This window comes from Girardinichthys multiradiatus, chromosome 20, assembly GCF_021462225.1.
Source record: "Girardinichthys multiradiatus isolate DD_20200921_A chromosome 20, DD_fGirMul_XY1, whole genome shotgun sequence".
Lineage (NCBI taxonomy): Eukaryota > Metazoa > Chordata > Actinopteri > Cyprinodontiformes > Goodeidae > Girardinichthys > Girardinichthys multiradiatus.
Genome location: NC_061812.1, coordinates 37,347,120 through 37,371,158, shown reverse-complemented (window position 1 = coordinate 37,371,158; position 24,039 = coordinate 37,347,120). Strand labels below are relative to the sequence as shown.

The 24,039-nt window shown below is 42.3% G+C and overlaps 1 protein-coding gene across 1 annotated transcript in view; it reads right to left on the bottom strand.

Moving 5' to 3' along the window:
- Positions 1-24,039, bottom strand: part of LOC124856726 (ataxin-7) — a 42,880-nt gene that overhangs the window by 5,256 nt on the left and 13,585 nt on the right. The window contains exons 5-12 of the mRNA XM_047347504.1: positions 16,199-16,303; positions 11,843-12,122; positions 9,321-9,643; positions 8,962-9,044; positions 6,017-6,297; positions 5,721-5,910; positions 5,508-5,629; positions 2,293-3,445 (exon numbers count right to left, since the gene is read on the bottom strand). Of these exons, the coding sequence (XP_047203460.1) occupies positions 2,293-3,445; positions 5,508-5,629; positions 5,721-5,910; positions 6,017-6,297; positions 8,962-9,044; positions 9,321-9,643; positions 11,843-12,122; positions 16,199-16,303 (2,537 nt within the window). The remainder of the gene's footprint in view (positions 1-2,292; positions 3,446-5,507; positions 5,630-5,720; positions 5,911-6,016; positions 6,298-8,961; positions 9,045-9,320; positions 9,644-11,842; positions 12,123-16,198; positions 16,304-24,039) is intronic.

Sequence of the window (24,039 nt, the reverse complement as noted above, 5' to 3'; positions counted from 1 at the left end):
TGGACGATGCCCCTCTCCAGAAAGGTGTCACAGGTAGACACAAAGCCAGGCCAGGTGTAGCTTCTAGGAAGAGAAAAGAGAGGGAACAAGGTTAAAAGCTGAAATAACAGCAAATAATGCAAAATTGGAGAGTAGTATGAGAATGTAGCGAAGAGGGTGAAAGTGGTCATTATGTCCTCCAGCAGCCTAAGCTTATAGCAACATAACTACAGAGATAGCTCAGGATAACCTAAGCCACTCTAACTATAAGCTTTATCAAAAAGCAAAGTTTTAAGCCTAGCCTTAATAGTAGACAGGGTGTTTGCCTCACGGACTAAAACTGGGAGCTGGTTCCACAGGAGAGGAGCCTGATAACTAAAAGATCTGCCTCCCATTCTACTTCTAGAGACTTTAGAAACCACCAGTAAACCTGCAGTCTGAGAATGAAGTGCTCTGTTAGGAACATATGGAACAATCAGATCTCTGATGTATGATGGAGCTAGATCATTAAGGGCTTCATATGTGAGGAGGAGAATTTTAAATTATATTCTGGATTTAACAAGGAGCCAATGAAGGGAAGCTAAAATAGGAGAAATATGATCTCTTTTTCATTTTCATCAGAACTCTTGCTGAAGCATGACTGGGAATCATGTTGAATTGCGCCGTAGAATCTGTGGGTTTTAAACAGGTCTGCTTCAATTATGTTGTATGTGCGTGCATTAATTTCTACTGAATACAGTCATCCTGGGCATGTGCCACGGCTTCTCCATACAGGAACATTCTGTTATTCCTGTCTATGCGAAAATGAAAATTGTTTTTAAATCAAGTAAATGGGTGTCGTTGCAATGTACACAAATAGCAGAAACGCTACAAAACGTTTTTGTTTCAACCAAAAATGTTGTTGTGTGCACAGGGTGTCATTTATTGCATGTGGTCGTCCTTTCACTTTGGACTTGCCTGTCTAGAAGTGCTGTGATATGCTCAGAAGCAAGTTTACAAAGCTAATTTGGACTTTCTCCGTTATTTTACCATCAACTTTAACGTTTGCCATACAACAATACCTTGTAAAAGTATTTATACATCTTGAAACGTTTTCACATTTTGTCTAATTAAGACTACAAACTACTACATCTTTTATTGGGATTTGCTGGGATAGACCAACACCTACAGATACAACATTTTACAAATAAAAACCTGAACAATGTGACATTAATTTGTACAACTACATATAAGAACCATTTCCAGTGACGTAGCCACCAAGGCTTTTGCGGTCCGTCTCTACCACCCTCCATCTACAGACTGAAACCTTTACCCATACATTTCTACACAAAATAGCTCAATCTCAACTTGATTGGATGGAGAGTGTGAACACCAATCAAGTCTCTATTGTATTTAGGTCTGGGTTTTGACTGGACCATTCTCACACAAGAATGCGCTTTGATCGAAACCTTTCCATTGTAGCTCTGACTGCATGTCTAGGGTTGTTGCCCTGCTTAAAGGCAACATTTCTAACAAGGGTTTCTTCCAGTATTGCCCTGTATTCACCTCAACTCATCTTCTCGTCAACTCTTCCCAGCTTCCTCGTCCATGCTTAAGACAGCATCATGCTGCCACCACCATGTTTCACCATGGTGTTGGGGTGTTCAAGGAGATGTACAGTGTTAGTTCTTCCTCCACAGGCAGCGCCCTTTGCATGTAGTCAAGTGTGTTTGCCGTTTGTTTTTTTTTAACAACAGCTTTCTTCTTAAACCCCCTTTCATAAAGGCCAGATGTGTGCGGTGCATCACTAAGTGGGTTTACAGTTGTGCTACACTGTTTCCATTCTGGAATGATGGACAGTGCTCTGTGAGATGTTCAAAGGTGAGCACTACTTTGTGTTGGTCCATCACATATAATCCCAATGAAATACACTGAAGTTTGTGGTTATAATGTGGCAAAATGGGAGGACATTTAAGGGTATAAATACTTGTAAAAGGCACTAGAGTAGAATATGTGGCAATAACTTGTTATGGAGTAATTCATAGTTTATACAGCCAATGTATGTAGCTCATCAATATTGGGAAATATTGTTCAGAGCAAAAAAAAGTGTGATCTCAGAGAAATTCAAAAATGAAGTCTATAATCTTAGCATTAAAAAGGTTATCTGATTCTGATCGTGGTTTTAATGGATTCATTCATTCAGTCGTAGAAAACTGCTTTTTACTTTCTGCTGTCTCCTTATTTAGTCAGATAAATAAAGCAGTGCAGATTGGAGAAGTTAATCTAAGCCAACATTACTCTTTAATGAAACAACCACAATTTATTAACACCAACCTGATGTAAATGAGAATTGTTGGGTAGACCTGGCGTCCCTGGAATGCTTCGACCATGCTTCCCATGGATATTATTAAGAGCAGGGGACTTTGTTATTTTGGGTCTGCCCGGTCCAGTTCCTCCTGCCGCTCCTTCCCTTCCTAGACTACCACCTCCGCTGTTAATGCCACTGGAAGCAGAAGAGCTTTTGCGCTTCTTAGCCTCCAGGCGCCCATCTGAGGAGTGGTGACTAAAGGTGGTGTGGTGGTCTGATGAGGAGGTGGGCTGGTGATGGACAAAAGGCCCCAGAGAAAGTGTTGAGTCACTGCTGTTCATTACTACACTCATACGCTTTATGGACTCTGCGGGGCTGCCTGAGGGAGGACCTCGTGCCAGTGGCCCAGAGGAACCACCTGCTGAGCCTCCAGAAGGCTCTGCCTTGAGACTAAGTGAGTTGGTCCGCACACTGGGGCCACAGTTTAGGCCCACACTGTGAACTCCACTATGAGAGGACGATAACGAAGATGAAGGTCCTAATGAGCTATGATGGTAGGTGCTCCCTGAGCTGCCGACATTTGCACAGTTCTTCTTGAATGAGGGGGAGGATGAAGAGAAACTGGCATTAGAAGAGGATTCAGAAGAGCAATGGGATGAAGAAATGACAGAACTGTTCTTCCTCTTCTTTCCCGAGCTAAAGCTAGTGCTGCTACTGTTAATGTTTGCTCCAGTGCTTCCTCCACTGGTGGAGTTGGGTATGGCAGGTGTGGAGGAGAAAGAAGAGATCTCCTTGGGTTTGAAGGATGAGGAAGATGATTTGGTAGAGGTGCTGCTGCTGGATGAACGTGACTTCGGTGCCCGGCCTGAGGCTGGGGAAGGAGCTGAAGAAGACGAGGCTGAGGACAAGTGGGTTGAAGGCATCTGCGGCAACGAAGACACTTGTCTGGCCTGCGTGGTGCCATAGACCGGGTGCTCAGGCCCGCCCTGAAAGGAGCTGTGAGCGTTTAAGGTGGTCCCATAGGAGAGCGATGACTTGCTCTCACTAGATTGGCTATAGGGAGATTGGGGCAAGGTTGCCGGGGGGCTCAGGAAGCCTGACGAGGGAGTGCTACTGTGGGAATTTGTGCTTGTCCTATGGGCTCCAAGAGAGGAATTCTCCAAGGCCAGGGGGATTTTCCTAAAAATAAAGAAAAATAAGGATTAATATGGTCCATTGGTTTTTAACACAAACTCAAAACTGTAGTGTGATTAAAATGACTTTTTGCCATCTCCATGTGTTACTCCTCTGACTAGCTAAGCAAGTTAGTCACTGGCCCGGATCAGCTGACTTCAACAGGGGCTACCGAAACCAGTCGGCAATAGAATTTAAGGCAAAAAAAAAAAAAGCCTCAGAGATGATTACCAACAAGAGACGAAGCACTTCTTCGGCCAACAACAGGACTGCTACACGGACTCCATCCACCGTTATTGTTTTGAAACTCCCGCTACGCTGCAAATTGCTCATTTTTTATGCGCGTATCGGCCATTTGACTGACATCTGGGCTCCCTCCGTGTGGTTTTTATGTCATCTCTCTACAGACTGTGGAAAACCATTTTAGACGACCACCTCATGAACCTCATAGACAGAATGCCAAGAGATCAAAGCAGTCATCAAAGCAAAGGGTGGCTATTTTATAAAAATCTAAAAATATTTAGAGTTATTAAACACTTTTTGTTTACTACATAATTCCACATGTGATAATTCACAGGTTTGTTGTCCCTGGTGAGAATCTACGATTTAAATAGTAATGAAAATAAGAGACCCATTAAGTGAGAAAAGCTCCGGTAGTGTATTTTGGGGGTCTTTTATCTAATAGATCAACACAAAGACTGAAATGGAAAACAATGATGGTTCTAAATGTTTCACAAATAAAAATCTGATAAATGTGGTGTGAATTTGTATTTAGTTTAGGGCTGTAAGCTATTAACAAAACATGTAGTGGCGACAATATTGGTAAATATTGTGATAACAATATGGGTTTCAGTATATGCCTATTTTTTTCTTTCCTCTCCTTCTCAGCTGTGCTTCCTACACTCTGTGACCTTTAGCATTTTTTCCATGTAGCATTTTGGGCAATGCCATTTGTGTCTGGTATGAGAATCTGCTGCTGTGAGACTGTCCAACTGGGTAAATATTACGTTGGCATGTAAAATGCAAGTTCATAACACTTGGAATATATTAGCCAATTATAATTTCACTCTAGACAATCCTTTGCCACATCAAATGAATATTGAACACATCAATATTGCGGTGATGATATATTCTTGATATATTGTGTGGCCCTAACTTAGTCCATTCATCTTCCCCTGAACTCTGACCAGCTCCCTTGACAGTCTGATGCTTCCACCCCAATGTTTTACCGTAGGGATGACAATTTCAGGGTTAGTGTTAGTTTTCTGCTACAGCTAGCATTTTGCTTGGCCAAAAGGTTCAATTTTGTTCTTCGCAGTGTCTCCTTGTGGCAACCTCCAAACGAGATGCCTTACGGCTTTTCTCTTTCTTTCAAAGGCCAGCTTTGCGGGGCACAGGACTAATACCTGTCCAGTCAGCAGCCTTCCCTCACTTTCTGCAAACACCTCTGCAGATCTAGCACATACAGTAAAATCCTAATAAAACACAATGAAGTTTGTTTGTAACGTGTCAAAATGCAGAAAAGGGGTATGAATGTTTTTTAAAGACAATGTATTTCTATTGTTATTTAAGATCAAATGTTTTCATTGTACATTTACAGGGTACTTGAATAGCAGTCTGCTTTAATGATCTGTGGATTTGAAACCACAAAATGCAGAAATTGGTTTCCAAGGCAACTTAAGTACTTTTAGATCAACTCCATTGAAAAACCTTAAACTTTTGTATTTCTCAAATAGGTTACAAAGTATCTTCGACTGAAAGGAGATTTTCTAAAGCACCGCTTCTAAACTTTTGTTTTTAAATGTCCTTTCAGTGCAGCAGTTTTTACAGCAGTGCTTTGTTTGGAATTTTAGACCTGAGGAATCACAGCTCCGACTCAACCTCAACTTAAAGTGTTAGAGAGAGGAAAAGGTAGTCAGTCAGTAACTTAGCAATATTTTTCCATACTGTTCTCTTTTTTTTCACACTTATCAGGAGCTGGAAAATGATAAAAACAAATTACATACGTTTCTAGACTGTGCAGGAATCTTGCTGGAGTTGAAACTGAACAAAAACTAAAGAGACTTACTTCCACATCTGAGAGTTAACGTGCTTTTCCATCATCGTGGTTAGGGCACCTCGCACTCTGTCCCATCGCCTATCAAAGGGATAAAAGCCTCTCCCAATCAGACGACTTCCAAAGGTACAGTACTGGGAAGAGAGACAAAGCTTGGGTGAGAAACACAAACCACCCTCCTTCGTAGTTTTATATATACACATATAGCCTGTTAATACCACTTACAGCTGCCGGTCGTGGGTGGTAACCTGAATAGAGACAGTCCAGTTTGTCTGCGCCGTCTTCCCGCTCCTCATTCTCTCCCTCATCACTCGAGGGTCTGGATAAAGCATCTGGGGCAGACTGGGCATAGTGCGGTGACTCGTGGACTACTGAAGGATCTCCAGAGGAACCTCCAGCATGACAGTTGTTCAGTCTGATTGACACAGAGTTTGGCAAATAAGTTCACTGAAACATGCAAACTGCTTTTATTAAAATAATTAGAATAAAAACTGCTTGAGCAAATGCAGGGCAGCACTTACCGTGGAAGACCAGGACTGTGAAATTTGGGCTTTCCGAGTGACAAAGGCTTTGTGGTATCAGGGGCTGGTCCGTTGCCATGAGAAACAGGGTGGGTGTCATGGCCAGGGGCAAGCTGGGGAGAGGGGTGTGGGTCCCTGAGAGGGGCAGTTTGCTGGGAATGCGTTTGGAGCAGTTCTCGTTCCCTCTCCCGCTCTCTTGTTCTGTTCTTGTGTTCTGCCAGCAATATGTCGAAGCGCTTCCTACGTCCAGGCACGGCCCTCCGATGGCTTAAGGAATGTGTCTGTTGGGACGTTAAAAATAATAAAGAAAACAGTAAATCACAGAGCCTGTGAATCATATGAATGCTTCACTAATTTATATGGCATAGATGATACCTTGGGCTACTGGACTGTATAACACAACTGTCTCAAGTTAAAAAAAATCCTCAAATACTCCTTTTATGTATTTACAAAACCTAACTTTATTTCAGAACAGGTGGATCTCAAAATTAGAATATCTTCAGAAATTCATTTATTGAAGTAATAGATTTCAAATGCAATGATTTTTATGTGTTTGCTTCTGTTAGTTTTGATCATTATTGCTTAGAGCTACTGAAAATCCCAAATTAGAATCTCTGGTTCAAAAGAAACTTCACACAAGGAAAGCAATAGCTGCAGCCCATGTCCTTTGTGTGTCCCTGTGTGGTGACTCTTAAAGCACTGTGACGACTCCTGCCTTTGCCTGCTTTCATATTTGAGATTCTGTGTCTCTGGTGAAGTCAAAGTGGTTTGGAGTTCACTGCTGACTGGAAACACCTGCGCCCAATGTTCCCTGTCTATTTAAACCCAGCTGCTCCTCATACCCACAGCTTTCCTTGCTCTTCCCATAGCAGAAGGTCCAGGTTTTTGGTTTGGGTTAAATAATTTGCTTGGTTTACAACAGGAACACCACACTGAGTTCTTCAGCCATTATTGTTTTGAAAAGAACAATGTGGAGACTTTGGATGCAAATTTTATGCGTAATGTCTAAGTCATATACTCATGGCACCTTCTGTCATCCCGCACCGACGGTAAAAACAGATATGCAGGACAATGCAGTAATGTGATCTATGAATAATCAGTGGGAGGTCAGAGGAGACTCGTCTTCACAGTTTCTGATGTGAGATATGGACTTGAAAGCTTTTCACGATAACAGAAGGGATGATACAAAATATTTAAAAATTCCTTGCAGTCTTTATTGGCTATAGACTGTTTGGCTAGGACTGCACGTCACTGCAGTCTAAGCCCCACAAACACAAAAACAGCTTAAACTAAATGAATAGTTCAAGCTGTTTTTAATACTTTAAGACAAAAGTGACATTAAGTAGTGCATATTTCCAGCTAAACAGCAAAACAATTATGGCACTAATCGTATACACTGCTCAAAAAAATAAAGGGAACACTCAAATAACACATCCTAGATCTGAATGAATGAAATATTCTCATTGAATAGTTTGTTCTGTACAAAGTTGAATGTGCTGACAACAAAATCACACAAAAATCATCAATTAAAATCAAATTTATTAACCAATGGAGGCCTGGATTTGGAGTCACACACAACATTTAAGTGGAAAAACACACTACATGCTGATCCAACTTTGATGTAATGTCCTTAAAACAAGTCAAAATGAGGCTCAGTATTGTGTATGACCTCCCTACAACACCTGGACATGCTCCTGATGAGACAGTGGATGGTCTCCTGAGAGATCTCCTCCCAGACCTGGACTAAAGAATCCGCCAACTCCTGGACAGTCTGTGGTGCAACGTGACGTTGGTGGATGGAACGAGACATGATGTCCCAGATGTGCTCCATCAGATTCAGGTCTGGAGAACGGGCGGGCCAGTCCATAGCTTCAATGTCTTCATCTTGCAGGAACTGCTGACACACTCCAGCCACATGAGGTCTAGCATTGTCCTGCATTAGAAGGAACCCAGGACCAACCACACCAGCATATGGTCTCACAAGGGGTCTGAGGATCTCATCTCGGTACCTAATGGCAGTCAGGCTACCTCTGGCGAGCACATGGAGGGCCATGCAGCCCTCCAAAGAAATGCCACCCCACACCATTACTGACCCACTGCCAAACCAGTCATGCTGAAGGATGTTGCAGGCAGCAGATTGCTCTCCACGGTGTCTCCAGACTCTGTCACGTCTGTCACATGTGCTCAGTGTGAACCTGCTTTCATCTGTGAAGAGCACAGGGCGCCTGTGGCGAATTTGCCAATCCTGGTGTTCTCTGGCAAATGCCACTGTGCAGGACGCACGGAGTTGGGCTGTGAGCACAACTCCCATTTGTGGCCAAAGATTTCCCTGTTGTCTATTCCATTTACACAACATCTTGTGAAACTGATTGTCAATCAGTGTTGCTTCCTAAGTGGACAGTTTGATTTCACAGAAGTTTGATTTACTTGGAGTTATATTGTGTTGTTTAAGTGTTCTCTTAATTTTTTTGAGCAGTGCGCTTAAAGATATTGATAGTTATTGCTGCTCTCATGATAACGGTGGTAACAGCACCTTTTGAATTTGGGGTTGTAACTGTCATGTAGTGTTTGTCGTCGTCACAATAAATGAAATTCTCATTACAGTAAAAAAAAAAAACAGCCCTAATAATGGTAAACAGCTACCTTTTAACCAATCAAGTGATGATTGCTGATCCTTACATCGTGGGTGTATGACAGGAATGTTTTGTGACAGAGGCTTACAGACATTCAGTTGTCACTGAGTTGCTTTGATGGTAAAAACCCCTGTTTAGAAGTCTGAAGCTATGATGCCTGAGGATTCTTGGGAATTATACAGAAAACAAGCTGTGTCGGAGAACAATTGATTAAAAATTTGAAAAAGAAAACAGCAGAATAATATAACCTGCTTTATGCTGTTTCACGTTGCGTATATAGTTCATTTGCTCAGGAAAAAGCAGAGTGATTACCTTGCATGTTAGTGATCTTGTGCAGGGTTTCCTGCCTGTAGCATCCATAACGCCACAGTGAATGTCAGGATTGAACTCACGCTCTACAGGCACAAAAAGTTGGGGTAAAAACACATTAGCTCATTCATTACTACTTTGTTATATATAATATATACTGAGGGTCTGTCTTTGAAATGTTAATTAGATTAATTCTGTTCTTTGTTACATGTGTAAGGAACACAAACAATATCTAGAAGAGTTAGATGATTTCAGAACAACTATGGGCCCCTTTAAACAATCATGGGATAATTGACTAATAAGCAAAAACATCATCAACTGTATAAAAAATATTTTTTATTTCTGTTTCCCTTCCAACTGACCTGACACCTTCTTGTTAACGTGGCGTTTGCTACTGGTGCTGCTGTCCTGCTTCTTGTCTGCGGGAAGGCCCTTGCCGTTGGGAATCGGACCAGATACCAGCAATGGGGGCTTTGGTATGGAGGGACAGTTAAGGCCTGGTTTAGGGGCTGATGATGATGATGATGAGGACGTGGAAGTCGTGATGACGGCAGTGCTCACAGTGGTGTTAGAGGAGGGCGTAGAGGAGGAGGAGGAGGCAGCGGGGGTGGATGGAGCCTGCACCAGCTTAGCTGACGAGTCCACCTTTAGATGCATCTTCTCCACCTTAACAGCTTGGGTGAGGCTGGAAGAGAAGGTTACAGAGATGAAGAGGGCAGCAAGGACCAAACCTTGAGTTCGAAACAATGATCCAGAAAGAAGCATGGTAAGAGACGGATGTGGAGGCATGAAACGGGCTGTTTGGACAAAACGTAAACCTGATCATTTATCAAAGACAACAAAAGGTGTGTTATTTTTAAGTCATATTAATACAGTTTCCAGCCAAGCTACATCACCATATTCATTCATTCAATCATGGCAGATGGCTGCTCATTTATTATAAAGGATAGCTGCAAAGTTAACAACTCGAAGCAATCAACCGTTCACTGTCGGCACATGTAGTCAGCGACTCAATCTGATCCGATGGGTTTCCTTTCTTTTTACCAATTGGCGAAATAAACTGAACATGAGAGCAGTTATAACTCGGATCAAACTGAATGCAACAGACTTTAAATCTGTCTATATGATTGGACTCAATTGACTGCATATTTCTGTATATCATCCATCCTTCCATTGATCCAGCTACCCACAATGTTAAAAGTAGAAAATTCTGTTATCATGATCCATTTGTTAAAAGTACCTGAAAAGGGCACACATGTCAAGCTCTAGGCCCGAATCTTTTATATGTATTATGAGGTGATCCATGACATAACGAACACGAAGAGCTGGCAGAACTGAATGAGCAAACAATGACATGTTCTACCGTTCGCAGCCAACACCTTTATTCAGTCCGGAAATTTCAATGAGACTCAAATCTGTATTCAAAACATTGAATTTGCAGCAGGTTTCCTGTCTGTGGTTGTAATATCAATAATCTAAACTCATTCATCTTTATAACAAGCTCTGGGCTACCCTATACCAGGTGTTTCTAAAAAAAACAAATAAGAGATTTGAAGAGCAAAGCGAAGTGTTAGTTACTGTAATGTGCTTACCAAGCAGACATGTGAGACTACAGTCAATGCATTTGTCTCTGCCTGCGTTATGGTGCGTTCACACCAAACGCAATTTCTGCGAATTTTTCGCCTCATTTGTGTGCTTTTGCCCGCTTCACATTCCCCGTGAACTCCGCGTTGGCATTTGGCAACAAGCGGCAACGCTTCGCCGCGTCATCAAATAGGAGGAGCTTCCATCTGCTGCTTTCTGGTTTCAACTGAACATGCTGGACATGGATTTCACGGATAATCACGGTGTTTTACCTGTGGAGAGCCAACAAACGCCGCCGACATCAATGTCCCTGGGTTCACCAGATTCTTCAGGGACGGGAACAGTTCGGAGATTACCACCACCTACTCCAGGAGCTGCGTCTGGATGACGGTTGATTTCAGCAGTACTTCCGTCTATCCACGACCCAGTACGAAGATCTGCTGCCCCGCGTTGGGAGACGAATCGGCCTCCGGGACGCCAACTACCGGCGACCGCAGTGAAGCCAGCCCGAAGCCGGACACTCAAGCTCCGCGGAGCCAACGGCATCCAGCCCACGGCCGATCCGAGTCAGGCACCAGATTTCAGCTAGCTGCTCTCTGTTGCTCCCTCTTCTGACGCGCGGTGGTTCACTAGGGACCGTCAATAAGTTTCTGTACCAAACAATCGTGGAAAATCTGAGTGCCTGAATCGGATCAACCGTGAGCCAGATTCTGCTAACTCCGCGGAGCTTGAACATCCAACTTCAAACTAACTTCACCGCGGTTTACCGGCGCTGTATCCCTGCGGCTGAACACCTGTCCATCTGTCTTCGGTGAGTAAATAAATCTCAGCTCAGTAAAAAAAAACTGCCGATTTTTAATGTCCACATCTCCTAAATTTAAGATATTTGTGTCTAAACATAACCAGGCCAGGTCCTTTCTGTACTTGTCTCGGTAAAAGTAATTAGTTGAGTCATACAACTCTGGCTTGCCGCACACCGCCACTATGATCTGGTCCTCCATCACTGACAACTGCTTCTTCTCCGCTTTGGTCCTTCACCCTACGTCACAGCCACATCCAGTCCCTGATTGGTTGACGTGACGCGAATTTAGGAAAAGTTCAGGAGCGCACTGCGCCGCTCCTGAACGCGCCTCTACATAGGGATAACATGTAAATTGGCCGCTCCTTTCACGGAAATTGCGTTTGGTGTGAACGCACCTTTATGACGTTGCCAGACCTGCATTAGCTTTGTATTCTCACACCAGACACACACCAATTCTGCTTGCTTTTTGTGATTTATAGGATAAAGGATGAAACTTACCTTTTGTCAGACTGGCTCATCCTAAATGGGGCGAGGGGAGGTCTTCTCTGAATGCCTTGCGGTTTTTCTTTGGCTGATTTCTGAAATTTTGGATTGGAGGATGATGATGAAGATGATGACGACACGCTGGTGACGGCGGAGGATGTCCGCCCGAGGATTCCGCCACTTGTTACTCCGGCCAGGGTCCCCGAGCTTAGTCCGCTGCCAGCACTTCGGTTTCTGCCCGACACCGGGAAGGGCGACGTGGAGGCCGGCTTGCTGGTAGAACTGTGCCTTCTCTCTGTAATAACAGCAGAAAACAGATCAAAATTAACACAAAATAATACAAGCAACGACATTCTCTGAAACAGACTAGACCAAAAGTAATTATGTGCCATGAACAAAGAGGAAAGAGAAGACACGACAGGGACATGGAGATTTTTCTCTGTCAGGATACAGGTTACCCCCAACAAATAGAACAGGAACATTTGTGATTCATGCCTCAACGGCCTGAAATAGAAGCAGCCAATAGGTCAAAAGCTTTATTTCCTGACTGAGCATCACTCAATAGTTGCCATGCAGACTGATAAAAGGCTGTATGGGAGAAGAAAATGTTAGGATGAGTCTTTGTTGTGGAGGTGGAAAAAAGACAAAAATAGAAGAAAGAAATTTCATCACACATCAGATTATAAATAACTCTGGTCAGTTTGAGGGGTTTCCAGAATCAATAAACACATGGCCATATGTGCTCATCGTCATAGCTGTTACAGAATCCCAGGAGGCAACCACAGAAACATCGGGTCTTCTAATGGAAATCTCAGCTGCTAATTTCAGGAGTACAAGATAGCTGGGGTCCTAATTTAGCCTTTAAACTGACACAGTTCTCAGTGTTGACGTCATCTGCTCCAACAACACAAACAAAAACATGTTTTAGAAGTATAACAACATTACACTAAAGTTTAATATGAATTGAGATCAGACATTTCAACTATGGTCAGGGATGGAAGGAAGGAAAGAAGGTAGGACATAAGAAAGGAGAGAAAGAAGACAAAGTACATGGAAGGAAGCGAGGTAGGAGTGAAGGAAGGAAAGAAGAAAGGATACAGGGAAGGAAGATTGGAAGGAAAGCTGGAAGGACGGAAGGAAGGGAGGTAGAAGGAAGCAACAACAGAAGAAAGAAGACAAGAAAGGAATGACAAACAAGGAGAAGCCCAAGGACAACAAATGAAGACAGCATTTAAGATAAACAAGGACGAGAGAACCGTAGCAGTGTTTCCCCTACCATCATACAGGGGGGGCGCCCCGCCTGCCTCCTCAAGAGGATCATGGCATGTAGTAATACCATGTTTAAACAGTTGATGTCATTGATTTTATTAGATCACGTCGTGAGTGATTTCAGTCCCTGCGAAAGCAGGCATATGGAAACTGTATGCGTATAATCCTTGTCCCTGGTGCCTCCTGTCAACCCCCCAATCAAAGGATTGCCTAAAAGGTCCTAAATATATACAAAACATACCTGATGATAAAGCATTGTTTATTCTGAATCTAGATTCAAGATGCATTATCCAAAAAACCTTTTCATGAAAGTCTACTTGCATATCACCAGATCAGTGAGGAGCAAAGTACCTATTCAATAAAATTATAAATTGCAGACAGCTAAGCTTGCTGTATCCCATCCTGTAGTTAGCATCTCCCCTGCTGGGATCAGCCGCAGCTGAGAAGCACACCTTCCAGAGGACAGATGGGCTGAAGAAGCATGCTAACAACATATTGAGACAATCTCCATGGTACTGAAATCAGTGCTCCTGTCCTGGTGTCAACACCGCATTGGGTCTTCCCACAATGACATCAGGGAGAAGAACATGGAGTAAAGCCCAGCAAGAGACCGGCTAATCTTTATGGCCATGTATGGTTGCATGGTTCCAGCACTGCACTTTAATTTGACACTTTGTTGCAGAGCTGAACTTCAACCGGAAACGGATAAAAACAAAACACATTATGAACCAAAAGGAAAAATAAAACATTGCAGTTTTAATGAGTCTTGAGATTTATCGCTGTAAATATAAGGATTTAGTTATAATTACTGCAGAGGGTGAATCTTCAGCTCCTGGAAAGTATGTGCTGATTGGTACATTCCTAAAACACTACAGGCAATATGATCATATAACAAATAATCATTGCACAAAACATGCTGAAATTGTCGTAAACAGCTCATTATGGATGCTTTTTATCTATGAATCAGATTCTGAGTCTGTATAACAATACTGCCATGGTCTTTCTGCCTAGCAGTCACCTGCTGGGATGCAGTCAGTACGGCTTTTATTTACTAGCAGGGTAGCACCCTGCAGTTTTTTCTTCTACATCTCAATTAAAAATCGCCCTGACACGATTGAAAGCCAATCTACAAGTAGAAGCAAATCAAAAATAATACAGCCCAGACTGGTGATATTGTGTAACAATGTGGGAGGAGTCACTTCAGAGAGGATAATAGGCACTGTGAAGGATCTACTGACAAACACTAACGCACAAATGGTACATTTATCAAATAGGATGAAGCAAGACACAGCAGGTGCAACTCTATTTGAGTTTGTGATTGAACTCTGGTCCTGAAACATCTCCACTGGTCCATTTTGGCATTGATTTAAAAAATGTTTCATCTGGGCCCATTTTATCTGTGATCTCCTTCTTCTTTACACAGCTTTAAAAACACTCTGGTCAACCAGCCAGTTTCTCCTGGACGTCCCAGGATCCAAACTAGAATGAAGGGGTGACCAGGCGATAGCTTAGCACCAAATATTCGCAACGTTCAGAACGCAGATTCCTTTAAATGTCAGCTAAAAACCCATTTATTTTTTTGTACAGCATAACGCCATAGTTTTTATTAATGTTGATTTGTTTTTAGTCCTTATACTGTAATTTACTCATTTTCTTTTTTGTATTTTGGTTATAGTTTGAAATTATGAAGGACTTTAGTCAAGTTTAAATGTGCTATGAAAATAAAATTGACATCAGCTGTGGGAATTTTCTAATTGGCTGCAAACACTGTCTACAGTGATGCAATCCTCACAAACACAAAGTTATTAAGCAAGATCAAAGTAATATAAAGTAGAGCATTCTGTACTTTTGAGTTGTTTTCTACCTGACTGTTTTTGTCAATTCATGTAAAGTTTAGTCGAATTGACCAGGAACCAACTACATCAAGAGGGCTGAAGGTATTCCTCCAGAGTTGCTCAGCTTTAATCGTAGACTTTTATGGAACATGCTGGATTTGGAAATGTTGAATCTGTGGGAACTGGAGAGTTAATGTATGGACCTACGCAGACACTGATGTTTACTGTTAGTAATGCTTACCCTGCTAATCCCTAAAATAAGTTGATAATAGTTTAAATTGTTCACTTCAAATTATTACTTCGTTTCAAAATGGAAGACAAGTTAAAATTGTTAAAGGAAATAAAACACGATTGCTACTCAGCCATACAACATGAAAGGGAAAAGTGGATGTGGGTAAAACAGAAGGGTGTGTTTCAACATTGGCAACTTTAACACCAGCTTTGATGTGATACAGAATTTTTTAGGCAAATTATAAATTAATTTGCTCTTAAAAACCATGTGTTTTGGTTCAAATGCATCTCACTGTATTAAGTTATGCATAAAAATACGGCAAACCGGGCTTCAGATTAACTACATTTCCCATTGAAAGCACTCGTGCTTTAAACTTAAAGGGGACATATCATGCTTTTATATCCTTCCACTCACACCTAAATCATTCAGTTGTGGTCTTTATAAAGTGGAACTACTTGTTATTGTAGCTCCACACTCTTACCTGTTCTGAGGCACGTCTGAGAGCAACTCGTTTTGGTGCCGTCTCATGGTAATGGTAATTTCCCCCACTGATGTGGGAACATTTCAATAAAATTTAACCGGGAACTTTGAAGAGGTTCTGATGCTGGGGGATGGTGTAATGAATTGTGAGGGGTAATACACCCAACAAGCGAACCGAACTTATCCTCTTTCAACGTAGGCATACTTGAGCTTGTACTACAAAATAGCAGCGAGAAACGAATATGGCGGATACATGTAATTGATCAGCCCGAAGTCCATGACCGTATTGAGCTGTTCTGCAGCAAATACTGTGACATAACAGTTAGAAAAATGTAACAGATGACAGAGAAACTTGAACAGACTGAAAAATACGAACCAAACTGAACATAAAGATACCTCCACAGCACCTGGAGAGACTAAAGTAAACTTTTCTACACTCCTACAGACTCCAAGTACACAACAAAATGTATTTAAAGGCTAAAAAAGTGGATTTTGCATATTTGTCCCCTTTAAAAATTTAAGGAGTGGACGCAGTTGTTTTTGAGTGACACTTACCATAGTGTGCTTGAAAGGCTTGTGGCTTGACCACATGACCGCAGTGGCTGCACATCACTAGGTAGAAGTCGTCCTGTGCGGGACACTGACCAAATATGGGCATGTCTGTAAACAGTGGAGGAGTCAAGCAGAGAAACAGAGAGCACAAGTTAAGGAGGGGGATATAACTTAGACCTTCATTCACCTGGTGACCCAGTTAGAAGAACTGTGGATAATTTACCTCTGAAATCGTTTGTTGTAATAACTTTGTAATGCCTCAAAAAAGGTTTATTTTAGCATAACATACATTTTTTTATTAGCATGAATAAAGAAGCACTACACCACAAACAAAAAATAAGAAGAAAATAAAAATAAGAGAAAAACAGATAAATAAGACAAGAATCAAAAATAATTTGCCTGCTGCCAAAAGCTGGCTGTTTTCAGGTATAAACAAAGGTTTTGCCCAGGGTGATAACTGGACAGCTTTATAGACACAAAAAACATAGGTGGCGACAGAAGGGTGGATTTCTTAAAGTTTGGTGCGAAACTGATTATTACATGTTAATATATTAAAATACCAGTGGCAACATTTTTCTTTACTAAGTCACAACAAGCCAAAAGCTTTCCCCAAAAGCTGTTTGATACAAAGGCTCGGGATCAAACAAATGCCTCCACATCATACCACAAAAAAGCATAACTTCTGTACTGTGCTATGTTTTCAAGTATAACTATCACTGTGGATTGCCTTAACTGGCCAGGAGCTACAATGGAATGCAATTTAGAAACATATTTAGGTTTTCGAATGGCCCAGTCAAAGTCCAGACATAGTTCTAATTGAACTCTCAATTCAATCCGAGTCTCTAGATGTGCAAAGCTAGTAGGTATTAGTGACGTACCCCTAAACCTGCTGCTGTAATTCCAAAAAAAACATAGTGTGTGTTTTAATATACACTGCTCAAAAAAATAAAGGGAACACTCAAATAACACATCCTACATCTGAATGAATGAAATATTCTCATTGAATACTTTGTGCTGTACAAAGTTGAATCTGCTGACAACAAAATCACACAAAAACCATCAATGGAAATCACATTTATTAACCAATGGAGGCCTGGATTTGGAGTCACACACAAAATTAAAGTGGAAAAACACACTAGAGGCTGATCCAACTTTGATGTAATGTCCTTAAAACAAGTCAAAATGAGGCTCAGTATTGTGTATGATCTCCCTACAACACCTGGACATGCTCCTGTTGAGACGGTGGGTGGTCTCCTGAGGGATCTCCTCCCAGACCTGGACTAAAGCATCCGTTGGTGGATGGAGCGAGACATGATGTCTCAGATGTGCTCAATCAGATTCAGGTCTGGGGAACGGGCGGGCCAGTCCACAGCTTCAATGTCTTCATCTTGCAGGAACTGCTGACACACTCCAGCCACATGAGGTCTAGCATTGTCCTGCATTGGAGGAACCCAGGACCAACCGTACCAGCATATGGTCTCACAAGGGGTCTGAGGATCTCATCTCAGTACCTAATGGCAGTCAGGCTACCTCTGGCGAGCACATGGAAAGAGATGCCACCCCACACCATTACTGACCCACCTCCAAACCGGTCATGCTGAAGGATGTTGCAGGCAGCAGATCGCTCTCCACGGTGTCTCCAGACTCTGTCACGTCTGTCACATGTGCTCAGTGTGAACCTACTTTCATCTGTGAAGAGCACAGGGCGCCAGTGGCGAATTTGCCAATCCTGGTGTTCTCTGGCAAATGCCAAGCATCCTGCACGGTGTTGGGCTGTGAGCACAACCCCATTTGTGGACGTCGGGCCCTCATACCATCCTCATGGAGTTGGTTTCTAACCGTTTGTGTAGACACATGCACATTTGTGGCCTGCTGGAGGTCATTTTGCAGGGCTCTGGCAGTGCTCCTCCTGTTCCTCACTGCAAAAAAAAAAAAAGGGGTAGCGGTCCTGCTGCTGGGTTGTTGTCCTCCTACGGCTTCCTCCACGTCTCCTGGTGTACTGGCCTGTCTCCTGGTAGCGCCTCCAGGCTCTGGATACTACGCTGACAGACACAGCAAACCTTCTTGCCACAGCTCACATTGATGTGCCATCCTGGATGAGCTTCACTACCTGAGCCACTTGTGTGGGTTGTAGAGTCCGTCTCATGCTACCACGAGTGTGAAAGCACCACCAACATTCAAAAGTGACCAAAACATCAGCCAGAAAGCATAGGTACTGAGAAGTGGTCTGTGGTCCCCACCTGCAGAACCACTCCTTTATTGAGTGTCTTGCTAATCGTCAAAGATTTCCCCCTGTTGTCTATTCCATTTGCACAACAACATGTGAAATTAATTGTCAATCAGTGTTGCTTCCCAAGTGGACAGTTTGATTTCACAGAAGTTTGATTCACTTGGAGTTATATTGTGTTGTTTAAGTGTTCCCTTTATTTTTTTGAGCAGTGTATTTACTTGTATAATTTTCCTTCCACATTACAATTACACCACACTTTGTGATAATCGATCACATAAAATCCCAACAAATTACAATGACGTTTGTCGTTGTAAAATGACCAAAGGGTCCAAAAACATTCAGAGGTTATGAATACTTTCATAAGCTGGTACAGCTGAAGAGTCTCTCTCCGCCCACAAACCCCACCTCACACCTTGCAAGCCCCTCTCATGCAAATCAGGAAGAGAGTAGCTCCTCAGCTGACTGGGTTCAAAATCTACCCTGAGAATCAGAACCCAGCCTCATTAAGGAGGCTAATTAAGAGATTGCCTGGGGTGCTACGATGAGATGAGCTGAGAAGCGGATACAAGAGAAGCCAAGTGGAGCTCCTCTCTCCGGTACCTACTCGGCAAGGGTTTTCAAGGGTTCTCCAAACATCACTGTCTGAGTCTGGAAGGGATGAGGGCCATTATGCGAAGGCCGTATAAAAGCATCTACCTGCTGGGCTCCCTCTCAGAGGTCAGCGGCAGTGTTGTGTGGATAAATTGACTGGCCTGATGCTTCTTAATATGTCAATTGATTGAATGTCTGCCAAGTGTCTCCTTTAGTAGCAGTGGTGTGAAAAGGCCTATTGTAGAACATCCAATGCGGCATAAATAAAAAGAGAATGTCTTTACTGAAGGTTACAAGGGCACATATTTTATATAAGAGTTAAGTGGACATATTTCAATATGTAATTTCTGAAGCATTGTTTAAGAAAACATCAGAATTCTTTACTTCAATTAGCCAAAGCCTGAGATTATAGGTTCAGTGTGCTAGTTAGAGGACTTTCACCGGCTGTACAGAACCGAACAGCAACCTGGTACTGTGTGCTGCTGGCCAGCTGGCTAAAAAAAAAGCAGCCACACTTTGAATTAAACAAAGACAAATCCAGCTGTCTGAAAATATTTCCCATCGCTAAAAACACAAACATCCATGGTGTAAAATCCTTATGAGCATTAGCATTACTAGGGAGCCATGTCTGTCAAGCAGCCGGCTGCAGATTCAACCCATCTAATTAATATCAACCTTATTTACAATGTGTCAGTGTGTTGCTCCAGGAGGGGCAGAACATCTGAAAGGTAAAATGTTCTGTGCAAAGAACACTTGAAAAGTAATACCAAATATAGTGAAAATCAGGGCTTTTGCCCTATGGAGCAGTCTTTTAATACAACATACCAGCTCGAAGAACGATCGACACGCCCCACAGCGAGACCAAAACAAAGTGACGAGGTTCAATTCCATTTCCGAGGAATCTTGTGTCAATGTAACTGCGCAATTTGTGATGCGCAGCAGCTTGCAGGTTGTGTGCTTCAAACGAGACCAGTGAAGGGATCGTGTGTGTCTCGCAGAAAAACGGCAGATTGACAAGAAGGATTTAGTTTCAGTAACAGATGAAAGATCCATATGGATGGAGGGGGGCGTCAATGCATCAATCGATTTATAATCGTATCTTAGTCCTCTGAAATATAATGGGATCAATTCGCCAGGTGTCGACAGATTCTCACCCCTTTGTTGTACCATGTGCTCTCCATTTGAAGATGTTGGGTTTGATGTTGCTCTGGGGAAACCATCAAAGATCTGGATATTTTTTTATAACCCCACCCTGACATATACTACTTAACAACTTTGTCCCTGACTTATTTGGAGAGCTCCTTGGTCATCATGGAATGATATCCTCTGGCTTAGTGGAGATGCAGGGTCAGGGGCCTTCAGAAAAGGTAGGTTTTTACTTAGGGATCATATGACACTTAAGACTGCACACAGGTTGGACTTCATTTCACCAATTATGTGACCTTTTTAAGCTAATTGATTACACTTGCACCTTTAAGGGGCTTCATAGCAAAGTTTTTTCCTTTTTTTATATTTTTCTCATTTCACTTCACCAACTAAGACTATTTTGTGCAAATCCATTACATAAAATACCATTTAAAAACATTTAAATTATGTAAATAGGTAAAAAGCCACAACTTTTGGAAGGCACTGTACATCTTTACTTTGTCTGTTAAGATTCAAATGGTTTTGAGTTTGCCACATTAGTCATTTAAACCAGACCCACAAACCTAACTAGAAATTCTGATCCTAATTGGGTCTTAGAGGTAAAAAAAAAAAAAAACAGTAAAATGTCCTTTTTTAATTATTGAATGATTAATGTTCCAGTCTTTAAAAATAATGAGATGAAATTCTGTGTGTGGGGCAACTTCTGTACAGCTCTAGAAGGAACCCTGCGAGGTTATCATACTCGAGGCATCTCACAGCAAGCACCCTGCGCCTATTCCTGATACTTTCTGGAAACCCACTAAACAGGCTCGACTTTAAAAGTAGCCGTCATCACTTCGAATTCCCTTTTAAACCCATCTCAAGATGGTCAAGGCCTTGGCGACACACGGAGGAAGAGGGAAAAGGAGGCTCAGTTCGACGAGGAGAAAGAGAGCCTGTGAATCTTAGACAGGGGAAAACAATGAAAGTCTAGTTAATTTCAGCATCCTCTGCCATGGCAGTGATGGATGATATAGGTGTGACTGTAGCAGCTCCAACAACCTCTGAGCAGCACACATGCTGGCACAGTCTGACCCGTGGGTGACAGTGCCGCTACGTTTCCCAGCTTTGCGAACTGTGACAGAGCCATTGTAAAATTCATAAAAATCCATCACAGACTGCTGAATTCATAAATCATTAATTAGCATTCATTTCTACAATGTGTGTTATGTTAATGTCTGAGTAGAAATGCAGCTATACCACAGGAGGAATCTAATGGTGACTCATAATGGATAGGTATAGTCATCCTCTTTTGGTACCCCTACTACACACACACACACACACACACACACTATGTATGAAGGCAAACTTCTGGTATGAGAAGCATGTGTTGATCAGGCTCTATGACAAAGAAAATAGTCACAGACAGACGCTGCTACATAACAAATACGTGTTTCAAGCTGGCTGCTGGTCAACTAATCTAGCAGCCCTGAAATTTTAAAACCGCCTGTCAGCTTTCATCTGACCAGGAGGGCAATTCATCTGATTTATTCCAAAGAAAACCCTCTAAAGGCTAGTCACAAAAGGATGCTGTGATTTATAGGTGCTTAATGCGCCACCTTTTCAAAGACATGAACACGTCCGACATTAAAGCTGTGCTCTTGTCACTTGGAGCTTCCAAGACTTGTGTAAAGATTTTGGAGTATGTACACAACACACCTTGCTGACCAAAGCTAATTTAAAATTACATACAGCACCAAACACAAGGCCTGTAGTTAATGCTTAACTTTCTAAAACTCATGAAACAGAAAGAAAGACTAGACTGGGACTAGGGCGTCACAATAACAGGACAGCATGAGACAGGTAAAAATGTTACTGAATGCTATGATTTCATAGCAAGAACTAGAACAGAGTTCAACATGAGCCTCCAAAACACTTCCTATGGAAACCTGTGAGAGATCTGTGAGAGATCCTGCAGGAGTGTGTTTTTAGACGGAAAACTGTGTCCAACACACTCACCACTGAGCAGGAGAGATGTGTACAGGTGTTCAAGACACGCCAAAGTTTGCAGCTGGTTACTGGAAAAAAAAAAAGGACTAAAGCAGAGAGAGCCCCAAACTTGTGCTTGAATGCATCGCGTAAGTGCAAAAAGGACTTGCATCGTATTTTCAGATGAAGAGGACAAGAAGGAACAATCTGCAGCCTACATCTTTGGCATTCGAAGAGTTTAGGCTTGCTCAGAGACTGCACTTGTAGACACAAGAACCCTGCACAACAGAGCTGACTTCTGGTCTGCGCAGGTTGGATTTACAATTCCTGCTACTGGGTATATTACTTGCACATCCAAAAACATATCCATACCTGATGTTTAGGGTGGTAGAGAAGTGTTCCTGCAAATCTTTAAGTCATAGAACCTCTGAAGCTGCTGTGGAAACACAGTTCAAAATGCGAACTGTTTACGGCTCACCTTGTCATTTATATCACAGAAGTCAGTCCGATGATTATGTGCTTTCAAAATAAGCAGCAGGAATTGTAAAAACAAAGAGGATTGGTCTAAAACTCACACACAGAATGTTGGGCATCTTTATACCCAATAATATCTTGCCCAGTTCTGCACTGCGATCCTCTTTCTGTCCGATCAAGTCTATTCAGTGCTTTAAATAAAAAGCACAGTTGTTGTTTGCTACCTCGTCATGTTATAATCTGCATCAGACTCTGCTGATTAACATGAACATCCCACTCTTATGTGATCTATGCTTACCCTTTTACAGCATGGCAGTCTCCGATCTGTGACTACCTAGTTACGTCGGGTCAGAACCGTAACAGAGGTGGGCCATTTTGGACGTCTCATTTCGGGCCAACTCTTTCAGGTGATGAGATGTTCAGAACATGTGTAGATCTCAGACGTAAAACAGAGACCGAAAGGGGGCTTGGGTAATCAGCTCCCAATGATCAGTAGACAAACATGCTCAAACTCCAAAGTGTATGTGTGGTTCCTTCTCACTAGACGCTGTGCCCAGGTTCAAATGTTGCCAGCAGGTTGCCAGCATGGGTTCAGTATGATGTACAGGACCTCATACTGGGCTTAGAACACTGCTTTTCCTGTATTCAGTAGCTACCTGCACAATTGCTAATGCTGATTTTGTGAACCAAACAGACAACTAAAGCCAGGTTCATATTGGATGTCCAAATGCTTGAGAGAGAACCCCAACTCTCTGATCGTGGTCGTTTGGTGTGACAGGTTCACAGACAACTGATTTTCACTCTTACCACTAAAGACGAGACCAAATTCATGCAGCCTCAGGTATTTTCTGGGGAAACCATGCAGGTCAAAATAACCTTAAACTCGACGCACTGTATCTATAATAACAAATATAAAACTTTACTCAGGTAGAAATTCGTCTTCCTTGTCACCCACAACATCCTGATCAAACTTTCCACCTAATCTGTCCTATTAGCCTGTAAAAGGGATTAAAGTCCTTTACAAAAGAGGCTTTTTTATTTACTTTCAAACAAGTTATTGATATTAATGGTCATTCCAAATCTTGGCCTGTAAGCAGGACAAAATCAGTATTAGAGACAGTGCAAATAAAACCTGCATTATAACCAATGTGAAGCATTACTCTGTTTGTGTGTGTGGAGAAACACTTTTCATTTGTAAAGCACAACTGAGGCAACTGTGGCTCAGTAGGAAGAGTAGTCGTCTTGCAATCAGAAGGTTGTGGGTTCGATTCCAGCTTCCGCCTGGTTGATGTGCCCCTGGGCAAGGCACTTAACCTCAAGTTGCCTACCGATCTGCGTATCGGTGTATGAATGTGTGAGTGTTAGTGAGTGCGATTGGGTGAATGTGGCGCTAGTGTAAAGCGCTTTGAGCGATCTGTATGACTGGAAAAGCGCT